The following is a 24251-nucleotide window of genomic DNA, read 5'->3' on the forward strand; positions in this document are numbered from 1 at the left end:
TTTCACAGCTTTTTTTTTAGCACCCTGTATATTGCATATTCACATCTCATTGTTCCAGTTTATACAAAATTTTACTTGTTTAACAAATGTTGCAAATTATTGCTTAATATTCGTGCGCTATACTTAAGCAAGATCTTCAAACCAAAATTCAAAATGCTTCTCCAAGCAGAAGAAATTCTCCAAGAAAATCAGTTTGAATTGGTTGTGTCTGTGTAATTATTTATATACGAACAGAACCTATTTTAATGTTGATGTGCATTGTTTTACAACACAATGAACTATTCAACAATTTGTAGAGATGAGGAAATGAATTTCCTCATCTCTACAAATTGTTTAAGTTACTTGGATGCGAAGCAATTGTAATAATAAAAAATACTCGAAAGTGTACATTTGTTCTTTAAAATATAATTTTATTACTCGAAATTATCGAAATAAAAAATAATCTCTAATCACAATTAAATACTGTAAAACAAAGTTTCTTGTTTCTTATTTGTTAATGAAGAAATTTGCCTTTAAACAAAAATGTTGTAATTGGAAAGTAATGAGTTTGGAATAAATAAATATTTTTATAAAATTGTAATACAAAATTACTTTACGGAGTGTTTTTTGTTTTATAAAATGGCATTTTACTACAATAGAAAGTCATATAATCGTTCATAATGCTTCGATATTATAAATACTAGTTATAGCAAATCTTACTTTAAAAAAAATCCTACTTTAAGTGGTCCAATGCATAGAATTTTGCTATTAATGAAAAATGCTTAGTGTGATATTTTATGTATTAAAAAAATTTGAAAGAATACAGCTAGTGCTAATTCTACAATTTGAATCGAATATTGCCAACACGTTCACGAACATTCGTCACAGAGAAGTCGGAACATTTTCACTATATTACACTACAAAAGACAACGTTTACGGAACCTTATCTGACTTACAAGTATTAAAAAAAATTGTGGACAACATGTTTGGAAATTCCAGTCTCTGGGAAAAAGACCGTATTGTACTTAAGTGAGAGTTTCGCCTTTTGTCACCTGAAAAATAAAAAAAAGTAAGAATCAAGCATGACAAAACATCATCACGGATAAATATAAGTGACAAACAACTAAGTTTATCCATTATGTGAGAAATGGGCCACATTGCCAACCACTTAGTTGTAAGCCACTTAGACTTACCCATAAATTGTGACACGCAAGAAAAGCAATATAAAGTAAACTCTTTCAAAAAATCCTGTTCTAATTATCGTCAGTTTCACATTGATCCAGCATTTCACTAATAAAGTCACTTTCATAACTATAACATTGAATTATGAATTTGGACAATCCTACAAGGTATAGCAATACTATATCACTATCTATTGATATATTAGGTTGAGTCATAAATAAGTTCCATTTTCTAAACTGAAATTTATTTGCCAATAAAATGTACAAAAATAGACTTTAATCTAACACATATTCACCATCATTATTAATGACTTCTTGCCATTTTTCGGGCAACTTGTCAATTCCCCTTGCATAAAATTCTGGTGGTTTCGAATAAAAAAACTCCTGAACTTGGTCATCATTTTGGAAGCATTGCCCTTGTAAAGCATTCTGCAGTGCCTGAAAAAGATGGAAATCTGTTGGTGCCAGGTCCAGTGAATATGGTGGATGAGGCAAAACAGACCAGCCAAACTCCAAAATTTTTTCTTGTGTAATCTTCGCTGTGTGTGGCCTTGCATTGTCATGCAATAAGGTAATCTTTTTTCTGTTAACAAGTGCAGGATGCTTTTCATGAAGTTTTAGCCAAAGTTGCTCTAACTGTTGTATGTATACATTTGCAGTAACAGTTTCATTGCGTGGCAACAACTCAAAATGAATAATTCCTCGACAATCCCACCATACACATAACAAAATTTTCCTTCCATGCACACTGGGCTTAGGGTCTGGTTGTGGCTGATAATTTTTGTCAACCCATTGTCTTTTTCAAATAACATTTTCGTATGTGATCCACTTTTCATCTCCCGTAACAATTTTAGCCGAAAAAGATTCCTTTTTTTTTTTTGCCAAGAAAGCAAGATAGCAGCTATTGACCTTCTGTCAGCTTTATTCCGTTCACTGAGGTTATGTGGAACCCAAACTCCCAGCTTGCTTACTTTTCCTAGTTTTTGGAGATGACGATTGATGGTTGATTGGGAGTGTGCAGTTTCTCTGCTAACTCCCTCGTCGTTTGCTGTGGATTCTGCTCAATCAGGACCTTTAAAACGTCGTTGTTAAAGTCTGAGGAGCGGCCTGGTCTTTCTTCATCTTTTAAGGAGAAATCACCAAAACGAAATTTTGTAAACCACTTTCGAACTGCTCTGTCTGAAATTACATCACTGCCGTAGACATTGCAAATCTTTTTTGCTGTTTCTGTAGCGTTATTGCCAAGTTTAAACTCCCACAACATGATATGGCATACATGCACTTTCAAATGTTCCATTTTAAATGAATTCAAAAATAATTTTTTATTACATTATTGACACTTCAGTGTTAAAATTTATATTTATAGACTATTTGCCACTAATAAAACTCAGTTGAAGCAACACAACATCTGGCAAGTATTTGACAGTCATTTACACTTACTCACTAACGGAACTTATTTATGACTCAACCCAATATATGCTGTATTGCACATAATAATCAAATGCATTGCATTTATTCAAATTAAATCAACAAATATATAAATTTTAAAACAAAATGGTAAATTTACACATTTCATATATATAATGTCAAGTAAAGTAATACATTTTAATACTGTGTCATGGCCCTCTTCTTCATGATAACTTCTACGATCCTGTTGGGCATGCTCATGAAATTTTGAATGATATTGTGATCCATACTCTTATAAAAAGTTTTCAGCTCCTTAACAGTCAACAATTGGTGATTGTATGTGTAAATTCAGCATACCATAATTTTCTACAAATCTCAACACTGTTTTGCTCATATGAGCAGGAAAGTCGCTCAAGGACTTCTATGTGTCTGGCTGCCAACTATTCCATTGTCTCACAACTAAAATGGATTGCAGTGCTATCCTGCTGGGAAACTAGTTTCATACACTGATTTCGACAGAGGAATGCCATAAATCTCAAAAAGGATCTGGATGTAATCTGAACTCTTCATCCTCGAAATAAATTGGAGCATGAACTTACCATGCAGGTAAATTCCCATCCAAACCATAACACTTCCACCACCAAAGTTTCATTAAGAAAAGAATTGTGATTCCTTTTGCAAATCTCTCCAATAACCATTGAAACCAACCACCTGGTCCATCCAGATTGAATTTTTTCATTGAAAGAATAACCTACATGACCAGTGAAATATTAAGCAATGTTGAGCCAAATAAATCAAATAGAAAATCTTCCTTCAAACAAGCTAACTTGCACACAACTCAACAAAGGCTCTTCTTTTTCTTAAGATAAGCCTATATTTGACAATTTCACATTCACTCAGCTTAGTTCTGCATGGCATCTTGTCAAAATTAAAAAACTCTTTGTTGTATGCAAAAGCATTATGAACAAATCATTGAAAACTAATCTGCATAAAGTGCATTAAAAAAATGAAATGGGAAATCTTTTCATTTTTAATCTTACCAAAAAATGATTCAGGCAACACTGCTTTTAACAATTCAATTGTTTTTGTTCTTGTTCGATTTACTTTGTTATTAAACTGCAATTTGAAAAAATTGTAGACCTGTAAATTCCTACTGTCGTCCATCTGTCTTTCCTTAATCTCGAGAACGGTGTTAGATAAATGAAATTCAAGCCCAGATATGGAAATCTTAGGGGCAGGAAGCCCCAATTAACTATATACAAACTTCTGATGCAAACCGAAAGTCACGTTATTTCAATTTAAAAATTTTCCCCTGAAAAGAGTTAGATAGATGACCGGCATGACTCCATTGCTAATGGAAAAGTATAATGTACAGGGGCAAGACACTACAGTACTAATTTGAGGTGGAGAGCATATATTTTTAATTAAATTAATTAAAAATTGCAGCCCAGCAATGTATCGATGCTACAATAAATAACTGCTCGTAAAAAAATCAGTTCCTATCACTCGTACCATATCCCAAATTCATAATTTTTGAGGTAACATAATAATCATGAACACAATTGTATATAAACTATTCAATATCAAATTATGATCACATAGATAAAAACTTACTCTAGCTTCTAGATATTCAATTTTTCTTTCCAATGAAGTCAACTTCTCATTCAAGGTTGCTAATCTTGATCTGCATGACATATCTAATAAAAAAAATAATAATAATAATTACATATGACTTATTTAATACTAAAATATTAAATTATGCATTTGAGAAAATTTTTAAATAAAGGAGATCCAAATTCTATTTTACAAGAGCACTAAAAAATTTAAACCAGTATGGAATATAAGAAATCATTATTAATTCTTTAATTTCTAAAAACTTTATATGGTATAGTTATAAAAATAGAGCTTATTGTATCTACAAAGTATATCTATATTTTAGTGGATTTTTAGAACTTAACAAGAACAAATAATTTGTATAATCATAATTAAGGTATTTAAAATGTTTTCCATTTTTCAATGTATATTAATCAACAAAAAGCTTAGCAAATTTATTTTTATAAAAAAGAAGACATATCTTCATGTTTGATAAGACAAATTACAAAAGAGGAGAATGAACAGTTACAAAATATCAATAAATTAAGTGTTATTACCTTTGTCTTCATTTAAGCAAAAACTTTATTAATTTTATGTACAAAAATGTCCCTCTTCTTACAAAATTTTGAATAATTAATCAAAAAGAAGCTATCCCTTAACCATGTACACAGTTTAAGAGAGAAATGGGGTCACAAGAAGTATATTATTGTATACAATAAAAAGGGAGGAGATCAAGGCATTGTCTACAAGGACATTTTTTAGTAGTATTAATGGCATATGAATTTGTTCTTATAAGACTATTTACAGGTCATGTGAATATCAACTATCAGTTAAAAAATATTTGCAGAACTTTTGAAGTCAGTTCTTTAATGTCAGAGTGGTGAACTATTGTATACATAATTAAAGGATAGGAAGTTTGCTAAAAATACTGTACATCACTGTACACAACAGGAAGGGAGGGAAGGGATCAACAGGAGGGGAAGGGATCAAAAGTAGTTAAAAAACTATATATGTAATTAACAGATAGCCCCAATATATAAATATCTAATTTTAATTACATATTGTACATATTTATTGAAATTTTAAGTCTTTTAACAAGTTAGATTTTTATTTTATATCACTAAAATAATATTCTTATTGACAATCACTTAGTCAAGATGAAAGAATTCTGTAATTCTGCCAAACTATAGAGCAATGTCAGCAGTATCAGAGACTCCTGATAGGACTAACCATACCAATTAAGCTCTACAGAAAAAAGTGAAACCAAAAGTAATCCATTAATAATGTTTAAGCTCTGTGTTAGAGAACAGTTGGATTCATTTTTATATCTAGCTATATAGTTTATTTGCATAAAGAAAACCAGAAAATACTGTCAAACTCAATCCCAGTATACCATAACATCAGTTTGAATGTTGCTGGATTAACAGTCTACATGATATGGTGATTTTGTTCCACACCATAATTCAAAGCTGAACCTTGAATGTACTGTATGTGTTGTTTTATTATATACTTTTGTAAATTGTTAAATAAATTCACCAGCTATTTGCTAATTTACAGTCCATTTCATAAATAAACTGTTTACTAATAATCAGGTAAATCAGGTTTAAAAAAAATTGGTAAATATATTGATAATTTGATATTTTTTACTGGCAAATTTGATCAAAACTATCAAATCAAAAAGCATACAATTGGTCTGTATCAACACTAAACAAAATATCTTTATCTTGCATCAAAACCAGAATATGACAACATGTTAAACAGAACAACATTCTTATAAAATGAGAGAGAGACTTCTGTAGTAGCACAAATTGAATACAAAGAACAATAATTCATTTAATTATTCTATGTAAAATACATAAGCAACATAAAGATTTTCATTTGATACTTCAGAATAGCATTCAACTATTTCATTGTTATATATTTGCAAAATACAAGGAGGGAAAGAAAGCCACTTAATACCCCTGGCTACAGAATATACAATGCACTCAAAGAATGTACATTAAACATATCATGTAACGTGCATAACTATGTAACCATTCAAGATAGGTCAATAAAATCTTTCAGCAATCAATTACTTGTGAAATTCTGACCCTAAATAATGTGTCACATGACCCCCCTTTCCATTTAGTTTCAGAGTTGCACGCATGCTAGTATAGCATTCGTACAACTCCGCACGTAACACATCAATCTGTTTCCCCCTTAGTCTAATGCAGTGGTTCTCAAACTTTTTGGGATTTTTCACATGACAGTCTCTTTACAATTTTTTAGATTGCTCGTGGACCCTTTAAAATTAACTACAATTAATAATATTTTTTGACATTTATTCAAAAAATGGCAAATCTTAGCCATCAAATGTACATTCAGTGGGATGGGTGCATCTGCTTTGCCTAAAGTGACCCTTCATGATCCCCCTAAAACCGCTTCACAGACCCCAGTTTGAGAACCATTGGTCTAATGTGTTCCTGACATGAGCAAATTAACTTTGGGTGCATTCTGTATTTTGTAGCAGAGGTGTTAAATGACTTTCTTTCCCACCTTGTATATACAACACTCATCATGCAACGTGGAGACTAACACTACACCTGATAATGTTTCAATTAAAATAAATTAAATATACATTAGGCAAAAATTTTCAGTCCTTTCTAGTTTTGCATAGCTCTATTTCCATTATCAGCTTAAAATGTGAATAAAATATCAAACAATTGAAATAAAACAATATACATTATCACATCTTATATGTAAATAGACAGTGTAAATTATATCTTTAAAACACACTGTATATGAATTTTAAAGGATAATGAAGTTATGTTTGTATAGAAACAAACTTTTGAGTTTGCCTAAATATAAAAATCTTCATAAGAGCCTTTTATTTTGAAAGTGAGGCAAGTCCATTTTTTCTTGTTTCAAGATATTTAAGGGTTTGCCTTTCAATAGATTGTGGTAGTTCGAAAGGAAATATTTGTGAGTCCGCGAGTAACTGTTTCAAATAACGACACGGAGAGAAAATTCACACAATGAATACTCCTTTTATTTCTTCCGAACGCGGTTCTATTAATACATGGATCCCAACTTGATAGAATTTCACTTCTATAACTTTACAGGGGAGTAGGTCATCTCCTATTACTTCACATATATACAACATGCACATAACAAAAACGAAAAGAAAAATAAAAAGGGAGGACTTAATGACTAACTTACAACTAACCTTACAACTATCTTAGAACTAACAAGGAAAAAAAACGGATAGACTAAGAAAAGTAAAGAAAAGGCAGATAAATAAGGAAAGGACAAATTTGAAAGTGGCACGTGCCGAACGTTCCAAACCGATAATGGAAAATTCTCGTTGGCGAATTTTTAAAAATAATATATTCTTTTAGCGTTCGGTAACTTCGCCGGTTCGAAGGAGATTTTAAATCGGCACGACTGATGGCACATGCGCTGAAAAGCACACGCGCTAAATGTGCGACTGTCGGCGTGTTTGGGTGTTTAGGCGCTTGTAAAGAGTGACCCAAATTTCGGGCAAGTCCAGGGTGGGGACGTTGCATGCATCTGATGTTATTGTGAGGATCGCTTCCCAGATGAATGTAATTTTTCTATTGTTGCAACTTTTTAGGAGTGCTGTTTCTGACCACAGCAAGTTCTACAACAAGGTTACACTCCGCTGTGGTCAGAAACAGCGCTCCTAAAAAGCTGCAACAATAGAAAAATTACATTCATCTGGGAAGCGATCCTCACAATAAAATCAGATGCATGCAACGTCCCCACCCTGGACTTGCCCGAAATTTGGGTCACTCTTTACAAGCGCCTAAACACCCAAACACGCCGACAGTCGCACATTTAGCGCATGTGCTTTTCAGCGCATGCGCCATCAGTCGCGCTGATTTAAAATCTCCTTCGAACCGGCAAAGTTACCGAACGCTAAAAGAATATATTATTTTTAAAAATTTGCCAACGAAAATTTTCCGTTATCGGTTTGGAACGTTCGGCACGTGCCACTTTCAAATTTGTCCTTTCCTTATTCGCCTGAGGACGACGAACGTAATTTCGTCGAAAGTGCTTGCAGTAAAAAGGCAGATAGGAAGTACCCAGGTCCAAGTCGTGTAGTTAACATCCTTGATGATTTTCACGCTCTCACAATCATAGTCGTCTCTCTCTACTCCACCAGTAGTTCTATGCCCAGATTCTTCGACTCTCTCGATGTCTTAGAGATCTTCATAGCCTCCTTTCCTCTCTGGTCTCGACAGGTTCTCTCTCAATTCATAGTCCCCTTTCTTTCGCAGTCTGGAGCACTACTTACTACGTCTGTCTCCTCCGAGGTCCAGCCAGAAAGTGTCTCCTCTCTTTTTCCTATGCTGCCTTGGGCCCATACTTTCTTTGTCTGTGTTCCCAATTTCGGGGAAGTCTTAATCTTCTCCTTTGTTCGACTCTTGGTTCTTGGAAAGGGCAATTCTCCCCCTCGAGCAGTAATGGTTTACGTATGAGTTGCTTTGAGACAATGGAAAGGAAGTATGAAAGTAGGAATGAGAGAAGAAAATAGAAACAAAATACAGAACTTATGAACTATATATAAAACTAAAATATGGCTGACGACCACAAGATTTTAAAGTCTTGATAAGCATTAACAGACAACTTTTATGTATTTTGTAATATTAGATAATGTAAATTTATTATCCAGTGTTTATTGGCAAGCGCCAAATCCGACAGAGGGCGCTCAAGATGGCTGCCGAAACAGGTAAGGAACCGACCATGTGTTTGTTCAACGCTTGAGCTGATTCAGTTTCCATAGGTGACGACTACCGCGATGACCAAATGAAGAACAAATCATTGAATTTATGTCAAATTCTAGACTGTATTGGTGACAGGAAACGTTGCCCTGTAGAAGGTGAAGCCGTTTTGGATGCTGGACACATTGTATTTTGTGGATTAAACTCTAACAACAACACTGAAAGTTCATGTTGTTGCTTTAGTGTTGCAATCTCAGATATTGTTGTTTTAATACGTCTCAATTACGGGGAGAATGCACGTGCAAAGCGGGGCTGTCTGGTTTTCGTAAACATGCGACAGCCGAGCATAATACTAAAATGAAAACAAAAAACGTAAATTAACTTATATTTTCAATTAAGAATATTTTAAAAAATTTGACTGGAAAGTTATCTCGACATATGTATATGAAGATAGAAAATTTACCTATTTTCTTTCCGATCTGCGTACAAAAACAATTTTTCGACAGGCATGTCCATTTACAAAAAAAATTAGACATTTTTTTTCTTTTTATGTGGATGGCTTCAGATTTTCAAAAGAATAATTTTCAAACTTGAATTGGAATATTACCGCTATGTCATGACTACATAAGAATTATTATTTAATTAAAAATAAAATAAAAGACTATCGTGTGTAGAATTAAAACACTTCTAACCTTATATTATTGTTAATTGTCTACTTGGACTTTACTTATTAATAGGACTTTATACTGGTGTTTAAAGATTGGCACAGTAATGAGAGTTAGTTCAGGAAAGAACAAAATTTCTTTATTATATCACCTGTAGTAATAATTTCTGTTTTTATTACTACAGGTGATATAATAAAGAAATTTTGTTCTTTCCTGAACTAACTCTCATTACTGTGCCAATCTTTAAACACCAGTATAAAGTCCTATTAATAAGTAAAGTCCAAGTAGACAATTAACAATAATATTAGAATTTAAGGACAGTAAGGCTTTTACAATCACTTCTCACCTGTTACACGTTAACAGGTGAGAAGTGTTTAAATATTTTAAGCAGTATACACCATGTTCCAATATAAAAACATAACTATTATGATAAATAAAACTATGTTCAGTGTTGTTGTTAGAATTTAATCCACAAAATACGATGTGTCCAGCATCCAAAACGGATTCACCTTCTACAAGACAACGTTTCCTGCCAGTTCCTTATCTGTTTCGGCAGCCATTTTGAACGCCCTCTGTCGGATTTGGTGCTTGCCAATTGATGTTGGCTGAAAAAATTTAAGATTTTGTGACATTTAAATGGATGTACTGTACCTAACTTGGAAAATTAATAAATTATTGTAAATATTAATTAAATGGCTAATATTTCAGTTTAATCAGTCTTATTTTTTAATTAATAACAGCAACAAAATATCATGATATTTTATTTAAATATTTATTCATTTGATGAAAAATAAAAGTAAAACATTAAAATTATTTATTTTTATATTTATATAATTATAACTTTAACTTCTTCCCATTTGGTTGTTATATCTGGCTCACTTGCATATTGGGCTAGAGTGGTATTAAACTTATTATTATAAATATTGTACTTACGCTCTGCTGTCCTTTTTGTTAACGATCTATTTGTTGAGCCTATGTATGTTAACTTCCTGTTGATATTACACCTATTGTCATCTAGCGGTACCGAATATACTCTAAGTTTTCTGGCTTTGTTGCATTTATCTTTGGCATTGGTAAGAAGTACAATTGTCCCTTGATAATCCAACAGGTATGGGACCAAAGGGGTGTCGGATTACCAAAAGTGTCTGGATTACCGAAAGTGATTACATATTTGGCATTGTTTTGCTAGCAGTAGCCTACAATATTCCTACATTTTATGAGTAAAATGCTGCCTAGGTTATAATATGGAAATGAAACACCCATTTCGGTTAACTAAAACATGTTTATTAAAAGAAATATGGAAGCCAATAAATGTACATACAGTATGTATAGGCATAAATAATACAGTACGTACAGAACTGCTCACGGAAAACACAAGAAATGCGTGTCATCGTGTAAGAATTGGGTGGGGAGATTCATGTTGCGACATGCTTCTGTGCAAGCAGACACGTAATGGGGACGGGGACTACGGTGACCTTGACAGGAGGTGCATCGAACTACTAAGCATGTCGGATTACAAAACATCAGACTATCAAGGGACAACTGTATATATATGGATGGATTACGTTTGTATGCTAAATCTGCTTTGACCTTCTTGGCTATGATTTCATAAGTTTGGCTCAATCTAGGATCAAAGTTGTCTCAGAGTCACTATGCATTTTTGTTGTTGCTTTAGAAATTAATAGTTAGAAAGTTAGAGAGCCAGGTCTTAGAAAATGTCACTTCAAAAATTATAATACTAATAATAAATACAATTATCTATTTATTATTTTATATTTTCAGTTTTTATTTAGGGTTTACCATTTTAAAATGTGAGGGGCTGGCCGGGGGTAGAGAGTTAGGATTGCACTCTTTACCGCTTAATCGGCAGCCTGTTGGAGGAACAGGCTCTCTGTTGTCAAAAGGGATGGCTTTTGTGTGAGTGAAAAAATAAAAATGCGGAGATTGGTGATCGTGTAACCACCCTTCTCCAAACATCAGGCTCCCAACACCAGATAGTCAATTTTGCGAGCTATTACACGTTAAGTTATTTAGAGATATCTATGACATCCAAGTGACAATGTTCGTATTATATCATAGGAGGGTTAATTTGACAAGTAGAGCGTTACGTAAGTGGTAATCTTCTAAGCTCAATTAATGAGACCATGTTAAAACAATAACAAAAATTTAATAAAACTAAACTAAATGAATGAATACAAGTAAATACAAATGATATACAGATTAATGGAATTACAAGTAATATATTCGAGACTTATCTTGTGGAGATACCAAACTATCTAATTTAATCTAAATTATTAATATTCTATATGCGTGAGAGAGAATTTACATCAATCTAACATTTCATATTACCTTCACTGGAGGGTTTGATCTTCTTAGTTTCTACGGGTTGATAAGTAGTCTGGAGGATGTGGAACAGGATAAATCAATCTTTTACATGCATTCATGGGACTTGTGGCAACCTTCCTATGGTGCTTTTATGGCTGAGGTGCATTACAAATGGCAGAGTTGGATCTTTTGAACTGTGTGCTTCATATGGTAGTTTCATTTGAAGAGCTACCCAAATGGGGGAAAATGTCCCCTTTTATACATTTCAATTTCTCCAGATCTCTTCCAATGGAGATCGAGCTTAATGATCATCTGACTGGGTGTCATGATGAGTCTTTTGGGTTTTAGTCAGCCTTTTAGTCATGGGAGATAAAGATCTTTCTCAGGAACTGATTGTTAACACAGGAAACATTTTGTTCCTTGTTCTCTTTGATGTGTAACTTTGATAAAAATTTCAATTTATGATATTAAAATTTTAAATGTTTTTGTTCTATTAAATTCTAGAATATTTTGTTTAACCCTTAACTGGTATTGTAAATTTTATAAACGTAACTGGTATCGTGGGGGCTGCACTGACCCCAAACAAAACTTGTTTCTAGAGAGCAAGTTTCAACAATGTGACAGTTTAAAAGTGCATAAATGCTAAAGAAAACACTCGTTTAGTATAATCAACTCTTTTTTATTCATATAATTCTTCTTATTTAATTATTATAAGAGATCACAAAAATGTTACAACTTTTGGTGTTAGATTTTTTCAATAGGGTAGATTTTTTCATTTTTTTGTACTGTTATCAAAAGCAACCTTATTTCTTATTTTTAAGAAACTAATCTCACAAAAAATGTAACTCTTATAGCCTCTAACTATCATTTATTAAAAGATTACAGGTAACAAAATCACTTCTACTTTTAAGACTCAAGAACATTTTAACGAATTGCATAGTTCAGTCTAGAACGTTATCACATAATATTTTTGTGGTGCTATGCACTTTGCAGATACATTTCAAACAACTGTTGCACTTAGTAGCACGTTTAACATCTCTTTTTTCCTATCACATAAATGACGTCGTCCTCTTTTCAGGAGATTTTGACTTGATCTAGCAACTTCAGATGTTGAGGACAGAGGCACTGCCATGCTATAAGCTGACAATAAAAAAGTATCAATTTTATCACGCAATTCTTTTGGGTACTTCGAATACTCAGTTTTTCTGTTTATAATGTGTTCTTTAATTAGTGCCATCCCTATTGATTTCATGTATTTCTTTCATTTCATCTTCTTTTCAGTGTTTGAATCTTTCCATACCTGTATTATTTGTTATACTACTTAAAGGTTGCGACATGTTTGCAAAATAACTGTAAAAATGAAAAAAACATAAAAACACACAGTCACAAAAAACTAACGTAACTGGTATTGTGGGGTCCGCGTGGCCCCCAGAATGTACGTACCTCTGTCCTGGTAAGTGCTACAGCGCCGAACATCCGGCACCCACTGCAAGTCGCAACATGTTGAGATTACATAAAATGGCAGCTGCACATGATGCTTTGATCCTTAGAAAATCGTAAAGATATGACGCATGGGGTCAGCGCAGCCCCCACAAAACCAGTTAAGGGTTAAATAATTAATCCCACAAAAATTAAACTCATTAAACTGCAGATCTCACAAAAGTATTCATGATAAACAGGAGAAATATATGGTAATAAATCTATCATGTCCTTATATTTTTCTGATGTAATTGGCCTAGTCTTTTATACAAAGAATATAATTTCATATTCTGAAATTATTAGATCTTCCTCCTCCTGATTATAAATTGTGAATTTTAAATGACTTTTACACTCCTGTATGTACACTATTTGAATTGAATAAGAAATACCCAAAAATAACATAATTTTTAGGTTTTCAGTGTTGCTAAATTTTACCAGAGCTAAATTATACAGTAAAATATTCAGCTATTGTAATAATACATGTAAAGATCTCTAAAAACCCGATTTATTATTATAAAACCAAACAAACTGCCATATAAGATCAGGCTATTTCTCTGGGCTTATTCTTTTCTTCCAGAATATTCTAAAAATTATTTAATTAAATTATAATTATTGAATTTAATATGAGATAGCACTTAACGCCTCCTTCCAAGGCTAAATAATTAGTAATTAAAATTATATTTGCCAAAAATAGCCCAATCTTATACAGCAGTTGGTTTGGCTTTATTGTAATAATTTTGATTCAAAATGAACTTGCATGCTTTCAAAATAAATGACTCATATAGAAAAAATACAGGCCCCAGAAGAAAAAATGACTTTAAAATAAGTGAGAACAATAACTTCTGTTAAGGAAAAAAGTAACTATAACCTACAATCTTTATCCTTTCAACATGTAACTACCCATATATTTATAAAATAACAGCATATAGAGCTTTACTTCAAAGGGCTTTTATCATTGCTCTAATGTCAAGGACACATTACAAGAAATACAATGCATTAAACACATTGCCATAGCCCACAGATACAGCAGTAAGTTAATAGAAAGGCTGGGTCAAGAGATACGGGAGCAGTAAATACAGACCTCTAAAGCAACAACAAAAATGCATAGTGTGGTTGACCTTGACCCTAGATTGAGCCAAACTTACGAAATCATAGCCAAGGTCAAAGCAGATTTAGCATACAAACATAACCCATCTATATATAAACTTCTTACCAATGCCAAAGATAAATGCAACAAAGCCAGAAAACCTGGAGTATACTCAGTACTGCTAGACAACAATAGGTTTAATATCAACAGGAAGTTAACATACATAGGCTCAACAAATAGATCGTTAACAAAAAGGAGAGCGGAGCATACGTACAATACTTATAATAATAATAATAATAAATTTAATACCACTCTAGCCCAATATGCAAGTGAGCCGGATATAACAGCCAAATGAGAAGAAGCTAAGTTATAACATCAATATATAACAAAAGCAAATTAAGAACACTAGAAACATTAGAAATTTTTGCAAAATCCCTTAAAGGGAGTTGCATTAATAGCAAGGATGCCAACTTGTTATCTATGGCTTGGCAATCACTCCTAGATAACCCCTTAAAAGAAATGAGTTAATTTATCCATTTTTTCAATCTATTAAGAATGTCATGTGACTTTACAATTTTATCCCTGTATTCTTTTATAAATGTTTCTTTATATATTATTTCTGCTGAATTCTTCATATATCTGCATTAATTATTAACTAGGTTTGTTAAATGTAACATATAACTAATTTTGTTTGATGTTTATTTCTGTATTTATTTTATTTTAACTGTATATGTTTAAGAATCCCAATTTTTGTAATACCACGACGTCATAAGAATGCGAGCAAAGCTTAAAGTTTCAAATCTTATTTTCTAATTGACGTTCGAAATTATGTTGAACCTGAGGAAGGCTATTTAAGATAGCTAAAGAGTTAGTTTGTTTAATTAAATTTGCTAAAAAATATGAGAAAGGTGTTTTGTAATAAAATAAAGTTTGTAACAGACTTATATCTATTGTACAAAAAAAAATTTGTCTTTTATTTTCCTGGCTGTTATGTTATTATAACATAACATGTGAAAGTATTGTAATCATGTCAAAATTTCAAGACAAAAAGAATAAAAATGGAAAAAAAGAGAGAGAGAGAGAGAGAGAGAGAAATTCCCAGGTACATACATGTGCTGCATGTGCATCTTGAACTTATATAGTGAGTTTATTTTTACACATGTTTAATAAGACCAATTTGTCTTTTGCATTAGAAAGATCATACTATTTTAACATTAATTAAAATTTGTTGGATAAATCATGATCACATTCTGTGTAGTTTTTTTTATTTTCCAACAGTTAATACTAATGCTTACTTCTTTTACTGAGTTCTGAGTTGTAATTTTTATAATTTTAAAACATTTTACAATTTTAAAAATCATTTTCAGGTAAAATTATAAATTTCACACACCTTGTAATTATCTAATTTAGATAAAATAATTTTTCAAAGTACAGTATTTTAATTCTTTTTGAACCTCTCACAATTACTCTCACACCCTCAATTTGAGGCAGTTGTTAATGAATAGTCCTAAAATTTAGAAGTTCAAAAAATTAAAAATAATTGTAATTTAAATGGTCCTATTCTATCATTTTTCAAATTTATTTTAACAATTTTCATTGTGTAACAAAATAATGAATTTCTGATAAAATGTTTTTTCATTTTATCAATATTTTTATAAAATTTGTAGAATTTATTCTGAAACAATTCAATAAATTTATATTTTTGTAATAAATTTCAAAATTTATTAATGAAAAATAACAAAACCCATTATTTTAAACTTATAATAACTCCACAATTCTAAATAGATTTCTTTTGATAATTAACAAATTTAACTAATGAAAATTTTAGTTTACAAAACGACAATATGAAAAATTCAAAACCATAATTTATTAGAAAAAACATTCAATTGAAAACTACTAAATATATTAAACTACAGAAAAAATGTTGAATAATCATTTTTCATATTGTCCTGTACACACAATCTTCTACAGAGGGGTACCCATAGGTACAGATATACAATTACCCAGATAACAGCTTTGTACCTAGTACCAAGATACCATACATTCAGCACTATCTCAAGCTTCATAAATCACTCAAAGCCTTCAAAAGTGCAACAGCCAGAGAAAGATGTCATCCATGTACAATTTAAGTTCTCAAACATTAATTAATGATGTAACGTATGACAGTTTGGCATCAAAAATGTCACATTACCCATAATGGCAGAAAAAGCCAGAAGTAATGACAGATCACCAAAATAGCTGAGAAAAAGTGACTAACTGAAGCATGCAAAGCCTCTTCTATGTGGCTTACAGAATTGAGTTTCTCAAAATCTGTTTGATCAATTTTGATAAAATTTTGTCATTTTCCATTAATTGCAATGAGGAATCCAAAAATGTAATAAATGTAAATGTAGAAAATATGAGTCCAGGATTTCATTTTCAATATAAAGTGACAATGTCTGCACTCCTTGAGCATATCTAATGAAATTTAGGGGTCAAATAAAAAAACAGCATTGCATATACCTAACAGATAATAGACAAAAAAAGAACAGAACACAAAAACAAAGCAATTGGCATTAACTGCTTTTAGTTTTGGTTTTATTCGTTTTTATGGCAATATGTAGGCAATCTGACAAGGGAAATATCTCTCAGGAGGTCTTTTATGGGAAAGTGGCCCCTATTTAGGTGTTACTAATATTAAGAAAACCCAGAAAACTTCACATAGCCAGCCTGCTGGCCAGGCACAAACTCATAACCAACTACCTGTGTTTTGTCCACTTAGCCACTGTTGGACATTGGCATCAATTGCATTGTTCTTGGATCACCTCTGTGTTGTAAAGTGCAAGGATTGTCTCTGTGTGCCTGGCCAGTACAAGGATCACATCTCCTGTGGCTAGCAGGTGCAAAGATAGCTTCTTTCATGGCAGAAAGTGTAAAGTTTGCATGTCTTCGACTGTCAGGTACAAGTATCACCTTTTCTGTGTCTATATAAAGAGCATCGCTAAACATGATATATTATAAGGCTAGATACCAACCATCTCGCATTAACATTAATAATTATAATTTAATTAATTAAATTATAATTATTAATGTTAATGCGAGATGACACCTAACGCTTATCTCTAGAGCCAAATTGGTACGTAATTCATTTAGTAATTAGCCTTAAACTAGCCCGATAGAGTTTCGGCATTTGGTTGGTGTCTAGTCTTTTCTGTGTCTAACAAGTGCAAGGATTGCTTCTTTCTTTCCAACTCCATCTCATTTCTATTGCAATATAAAGTTGTGTGATGTCCTAGTTAAAAATTAGAGACAGACAGTGAGAATAGTGATCCATTCTGAGATCTGAAAAATATTCTGAAGGTGGAAGATTGGAAGACTTTGTACAGTAGAATCCTAATTATATGAGGTAATATGGACTGATGCTACCTGAGATAACTGAAAACTCAGATAAAATAAACTGAAATGGCTGTAGCAGTCTAAAATTACAAACATAAGTTAAAAGATTTACATAGTATTAATTTTAGGCCTCTCTTATACCCTTATTGAATTTAATCATATATAAGAACAGTTTTTACATTTATTATGTAACTAATAGCTAATACATATAATAATTTTAAGAATAAAAATGCTTATTATTGTACAATAAAATTTCTTCAAGATCATCCTCAAAACTTAAGAAAATTGGTCATTTCAAAGGGTAATCTTGTCAAAAGGGTGATGAAAATATAATGGATACAGGATACTGTTTGTAGTACTATATCCAATAGTAATACATATTATTACAAATTATATATAATATTCAAGTGCAATACTACACAGGATATTGTATAGGCAATATAGCAAAATTAATTTTTAAAAATTCCCAAACTTTTTTGCATTTCTTGGCATTTCAAGGTCCCAAGTCCAAAAACATAAATCTTGAGGATCACTTTTTGCTGACTGCCATACTTTCCCTCTTTTATATATTCCCTTCTTTCCCTCTGTAATATATAACAACTAGGAAAGTAAAAATGCTATATAGTGATTAACACTACATTGTAAAAAACTTTACAATATAACACATGTAATTCTGTGTATAGTACATGGAAATCCATGTATTATCATGTCCAGATATAAAAAATATTTAAAATAAAAATTGGGATTACTAGAAAACATCAATTTTCAGAGAAATTTAGTTTTCAAAAATCACTGAAATTTATTTTCTTTCTTGAAATAGCCGTAATTTTGATACTGACTAGTCAGTTATAAAATTTCAGTTAATGCAAATATATATTTGTTAAAATCTGTATTTTAACTTATTAAATGAAAAATTCAAAAATTAATTTATCAAAAATTATAATTATAAATAAATTAATATTTTTAATTTAATTTAGAAAGGGTTTAATCATATTTATGGATATTTATAATTTAGATAGTCCTGGAAGAAAAGAATTGGCTCAGAGTCGGACTCAAACTAACAACACCTACTTACCATGCGGACATGTTGCCAGTTACACTACCTAGGCCTCTGCCCAACCTGTTTTTTCCAGAACTTTCTAAATTAGATTTAAAATATTAATTTATTTATCAGGAATTATAAATTTTATCAACATACTTTCTATACTCCTAATTAAGATACACTTTTTTATACGATCTCTTCTTTTTCTAGAATAGAATAACAATTTATTATGCACACAATTGTGTTTGACTTGTATATTACTTGTATATTACTCAAGAAATTTCTTTTTATCGCTCAGGATGGTATTTGGGTAAACAATTTCAGAATTATTCTTTATCCAATTGCCATGCTTATATTTAATAAACAGTTTCATTTTGCCATGGTTTACATGTTGCATCAACTCTGTGTATTATACTTTGTCAGCAAATAATCTCATATTAGCAATCCACTTCACATCGTAAATATATTTTCATAGAGAGTAAAACAACACTAATTTTAGAACTTAGTATTCCAATATTTTTATTTTAAATTTTGCAAATCATTCAGTACTACAGAATTCAAACCAGTTTCAAAGGCTATATCTTTCATGGAAAGAATCATTGCTAGACTCATGATTGTTTTTGATTTTTCTTATGGCTTTACATAAGAAAATTCCATCCTGGCAAGGTGCCAATACAATCAGGCAAAGAGAAAATTTTGCTCTTAAACCATAAATTACTTTGTTGAATTATAAGTTTAGGTGTATTGTCTTGTAAAGCTTCCTTTGTTGAGTTGTTAATGATCACTTTGCAATTTCCATTTTTAAAAGAAACAGCTGTATTGTTACTTTGCTGCTTTTGATCACCATTTTTATGTAAATCAAAATGCTTAGCCAGAGATGACACAGAATTGTAGCCAATATTTATCATTTTTATAGCATTGGAGAAAGTTGATGCATTTACTAATCTAGCAATTACTACAAATACAATATGGTACACAAGATACATACCATTTAATTATCTCATTAAAACTATTCTAATGGAGTATTGGTGTTACAACTGCATGAGCAGATGCTGCACTTCATGAAAATTTCATTAGGTTGCATCATAAGTCAAAACCTGTAAGATGGTGAACAATAGACAGTTAACTTTTGAATAGTCATTTCAGTACACAGTAGGCTCTCAACGGATAAACAGTTTAGACAATCCCACAATTAAAAACTAATGGTTTTGTATTGGAGAAAAAAACAACCTTACACCACTTTTGTTCTTACGCCTGAAAACATTGAAGTGGTTAGAACAGCTTTAACTCAAAGTCTGGAAAATCAATAAGGAGGATCTCTGTCGAGTTGGGAATTTTATATTGAGATTGATGTAAAATTCTTTAATGAATTATTCTTTCAGATCTTCATTTGTTTCTTTACAAAGTGACAATGATGCAAAAGTTTATGGAAGAGACAAGGGCAAAAGCTTACAGTTTGCATCTTGGGCAATTGAAGAAAGAGGCTACACTTTACAACATACAGTTAACAGACAAGACTTTCATATAAATGGCATCATAAACAAGCTAAACAATTACTTCTGGGAAACAAATCATTATTAAATAAGCCACAAGAAATAAACTTAAAAAGAAAAAGTTAGTGGCTGGGTTGCAATTTCAATTTATGAAATCATTGATCTATTTTTCTTTAATGCTGCTATGACCAGTGAGTACTAAATGGACAAGTTACAAATTCCCAACTCATGGCAACAAAAACAAGTCTACCAATACAGATGGAGCGGTTCGTGTAAGATGGAGCACATCCACTTATTGCAAACCTTGTTCACAATTTCTTGCATCAAAGATTTATCTTCATGTAACGTCAAATCAGTTTCTCAATGTTATGAGGCAAAAGAATGTGGCCTCCTTACAGCTTGCGCCTTGTGAGTTTTATCAAAACATACAGAAGTAAACTAGAAAATGTATTTTAATTCGAAAATCACACCATGTAATGCAGTTGTACTATGCATTATCTGAAGATCTGTGTCAAAAAGTAGTTGTCAACACAAGAATGAGCTTCTAATCACAACACACCAGCCATCATATTAAACACATAAGATGAAAATTTCCAGGCTTTGATTAAGATTATACCAATTCTGTTCTAATCTTGTCATGAATAAAGGTATGACATTTCACGTGCAACCCTTTACTTTGCTATTTGTGGCTGCCACTTTACATTTCATTTTTATTGCTTCTAAAGATGTATAAGTAAACATGTCTATGACAAACTTCTTCATATGAAATGGACCAAGTCATTAGCTTGCTTACTTGCATTCCAAGTCTTGCAATAGGGGCTAACTTACAGTAACTACTTTTACTGTTAGTCACTTTAGCAGTTTTATCAAGTAAACGCATCTTTTACTTCTGCCCAACACTATTGGCATCTTGCCAAAAGATAAACAATATACTAAATGAGAATAATGGCTATCAAGAAAATCATGTGAAAACATTAAGTTTATACATAATTAAAAAAGGATTAACTGTTTATATAGGCTATGTATAATTGCACATTCATTAATAACGACAATACATTATGAAGTGTACACAGACCTCTATATACATATATTAATTACATTTATGTTCAATAATGAGTGAATTTTAAATGGGCACATTCATCAATAAGAATCTCTCTCACTATAATTAATTTGATTATAATTATTAAGCATTTTGGTAGAAGTAGGCTGATTTTGAGGGGCTATACCTCGTGAGGGGGTCACATGTAGAGGTGTGGTTCCTTTCACTTTTTGGCACTTGTGCAGTTTAGGGGGTACGGCTGTTTGAAAGGTTTTCTTCCATAAAATTAATCGATTCTAGACTAATTTGACTCGAACATTTCCAAAACACGTATAATTTTTTAGGAATAGTCCATATAAAATATGCTATAAACAAAAAATTGTAAGAATACTTACCGAGCGCGCACCGTTCGAAGACGCCATTGCTTAAGCTTGTTTTCGTCGCGGAACGGCACATCGGACGGAGGACGCGTACGAAGCGTGTCACGTGACATTTGTCGGTGCTATTCGGTCACGTGATTACTCATCTCTGACGTGTTTCCTAATAACTTTTTTGCGAATAATTCGCTGAACTTTGGAGACATCACATGATAGATCATAATACACTATAGTATTACCTTTTATTGTAACTAGAAACGACTTATTATTATTATTGACTATATGAAACATCAAAGGTAAAACTGCTCACTAACGAAAATAATTCTATCATGATATATATTATGATGATAAATACTAATCAGATGCAACATAAGACATCTAATGTCTTGATGTAAATAAATATTATACAATTTACGACATGAGAGATTAGGCCATTTGAAAGTAGAGCAGAATTATTAGTTACTAGCAGACCCGGCCACGCGTTGTTGTGGCTCAAAATGTAATTAATATAAATGTATAACACTTCCCCCGTGGGGGGAATTTCAAAAAATTCCTTCTTAGTATACATTATCTTGACATACCCTATTAAAATACAATCAAAAACGCAAAAAAACCGCATCTAAAATAGTTCAATAGAAACCGAGTTCTCCACTGTAAGCCTTAATCCTGTCCATCTCCCCCCAGTGGGGGGAATTTCTACATGTATATTATATAAAAACTCGTGCGTATTCGAATGCAACGTTGTGCCAAAATTTCAAAGGAATCGGTAGAAACAAACGAACATTACATTTTTATTTATATAGATGAATAGATGACCTGCTTTAGTTAATCCTCACAGAAAAGCATAATGCCTCACAGTAAAGCAAACTTAGGTCGTCGAAGTTAGCGTCATCTGTTGGACATAAAAGCCTTAATCCTAGATGATATCTTTTAATTTATATAATTTATACGAATGTTTAACGGAATAATATACAGCCTATGTCCACCCTGAAGGTCCATTCTAAATATTGGTGAAAGAATTTTTGAAATCGGATGAGTAGTTTCGGAGATTACTTGTTACATACAAACTTACAAACATTTCCTCTTTATTAGTATAGATTTATCGCATTATCATACATTATTATATGTTGATTTTAATCCATATTTAGAATGGAATGAAGTTTTGATATTTCTATTAATGATGTCTCCAAAGTTCAGCGAATTCTTCGCAAAAAGAGTAAGTTATCAGGAAATACGTCAGAGATGAGTAATCACGTGACCGAATAGCACCGACAAATGTCACGTGACACGCTTCGTACGCGTCCTCCGTCCGATGTGCCGTTCCGCGACGAAAACAATCTTAAGCAATGGCGTCTCCGAACGGTGCGCACTCGGTAAGTATTCCTACAATTTTTTGTTTATAGCATATTTTATATGGACTATTCCTAAAAAATTTTACGTGTTTTGGAAATGTTCAAGTCGAATTAGTCTAGAATCAATTAATTTTATGAAAGAAAACCTTTCAAACAGCCGTACCCCCTAAAAGTGCCGACTGTTTTGCTCCTACGGGCATGCTCTACAGCTCTGTTAAGGTCTGAACAGTGTCATTCGCATCTCCAATCTTATCTTTAAAAGTCAATTACAAATGTATAACTCATAAATAAATTCCCAAGTGAAATCTAGTAGAAGTTAATTTTAAATCACTCGTTTATACGCTAGTATATAAACAAGGTACCTAAAGATAACTTCTACCAAATGACAGGAACATGTTTGACAGTTTATTTATCTTTAAATCGTTAAAGAATGTTGATTACTTATTGGTTTCGACTCACCAAAGGAATTCAAGAAGTCTGCTATTTTCTTTATACTAACAGTTATGATTTCGACATATTCTCTATTGGCCCAATCTTGTTGGATTTGTTTCTGGATAGCTTCTCTCTCGATCGTCGCCATTTTGTACTTTAGCGCCCTCTAAGAAATTTTTAACGAACACGTCGTGCCATCATGTCGGACTTACAGGTATCGATGGTTACATCAGAATCACGAATATCAACCACGAATAAATAGAAATTTTAGAAAATCAAAACTATTTTTTAAAAATTCAATCCACGCCGAGGGATGAAAAATTTGGGTTCAGATCGTTCACGAAAATTTCGGAGATTTCTCAAAAACGATGGAGTTTCTTTTTGTCCTTTCTCGAAAAGAGAAAATATTAACAAATTTTATGCTTTTATAGCAGTTTTGCTTAAGTTTTTTATATTTCATTTTATTTCATTAATATATATATAACAACCAAAAGATCGTTGAAAATGTAAGGAATGGCGACAAAGGAAACAGAAAATTTAATTTTTATTAAATTAACTGATATATTTGAAACGAGAAAAAGATAATAATTATAACTGTCTTTAAATGGTAGCTAATTAAAATAATATATAGCATTTTTCTGGATATATATTATCCTAATTAACTAGGGCGCGTTTTTTTATGCAGCGAAAGTGTAGCGAAA

The 24251-nt window shown here is 31.9% G+C and overlaps 1 protein-coding gene across 1 annotated transcript; it reads right to left on the reverse strand.

The window, feature by feature from the left end:
• Positions 1-389: 389 nt before the first annotated feature.
• On the reverse strand, positions 390-23709 carry HSPC300 (haematopoietic stem/progenitor cell protein 300). Its single transcript, XM_067262697.1, has 3 exons — positions 23578-23709; positions 4182-4264; positions 390-1031 (listed from the first exon to the last, which is right to left on the reverse strand). The coding sequence occupies exons 1-3, from the start codon at positions 23696-23698 to the stop codon at positions 1005-1007; spliced, it is 231 nt and encodes a 76-aa protein (XP_067118798.1). The 5' UTR covers positions 23699-23709; the 3' UTR covers positions 390-1004.
• Between the last annotated feature and the right edge of the window lie 542 nt (positions 23710-24251).

The sequence above is a fragment of the Centruroides vittatus genome, unplaced genomic scaffold (genome assembly GCF_030686945.1).
Source record: "Centruroides vittatus isolate TY-2023 unplaced genomic scaffold, ASM3068694v2 contig_1506, whole genome shotgun sequence".
Lineage (NCBI taxonomy): Eukaryota > Metazoa > Arthropoda > Arachnida > Scorpiones > Buthidae > Centruroides > Centruroides vittatus.

Coding starts and splice junctions, on each gene's coding strand:
- HSPC300 (XM_067262697.1), bottom strand. CDS start 23,698: ATGGCGACGATCGAGAGAGAAGCTATCCAGAAACAAATCCAACAAGAT. Junction 4,265..23,577: donor AGACTTCTTGAATTCCTTTG/GTGAGTCGAAAC, acceptor TTTTTTTATTAG/ATATGTCATGCAGATCAAGA. Junction 1,032..4,181: donor TTGAATATCTAGAAGCTAGA/GTAAGTTTTTAT, acceptor TTTATTTTTCAG/GTGACAAAAGGCGAAACTCT.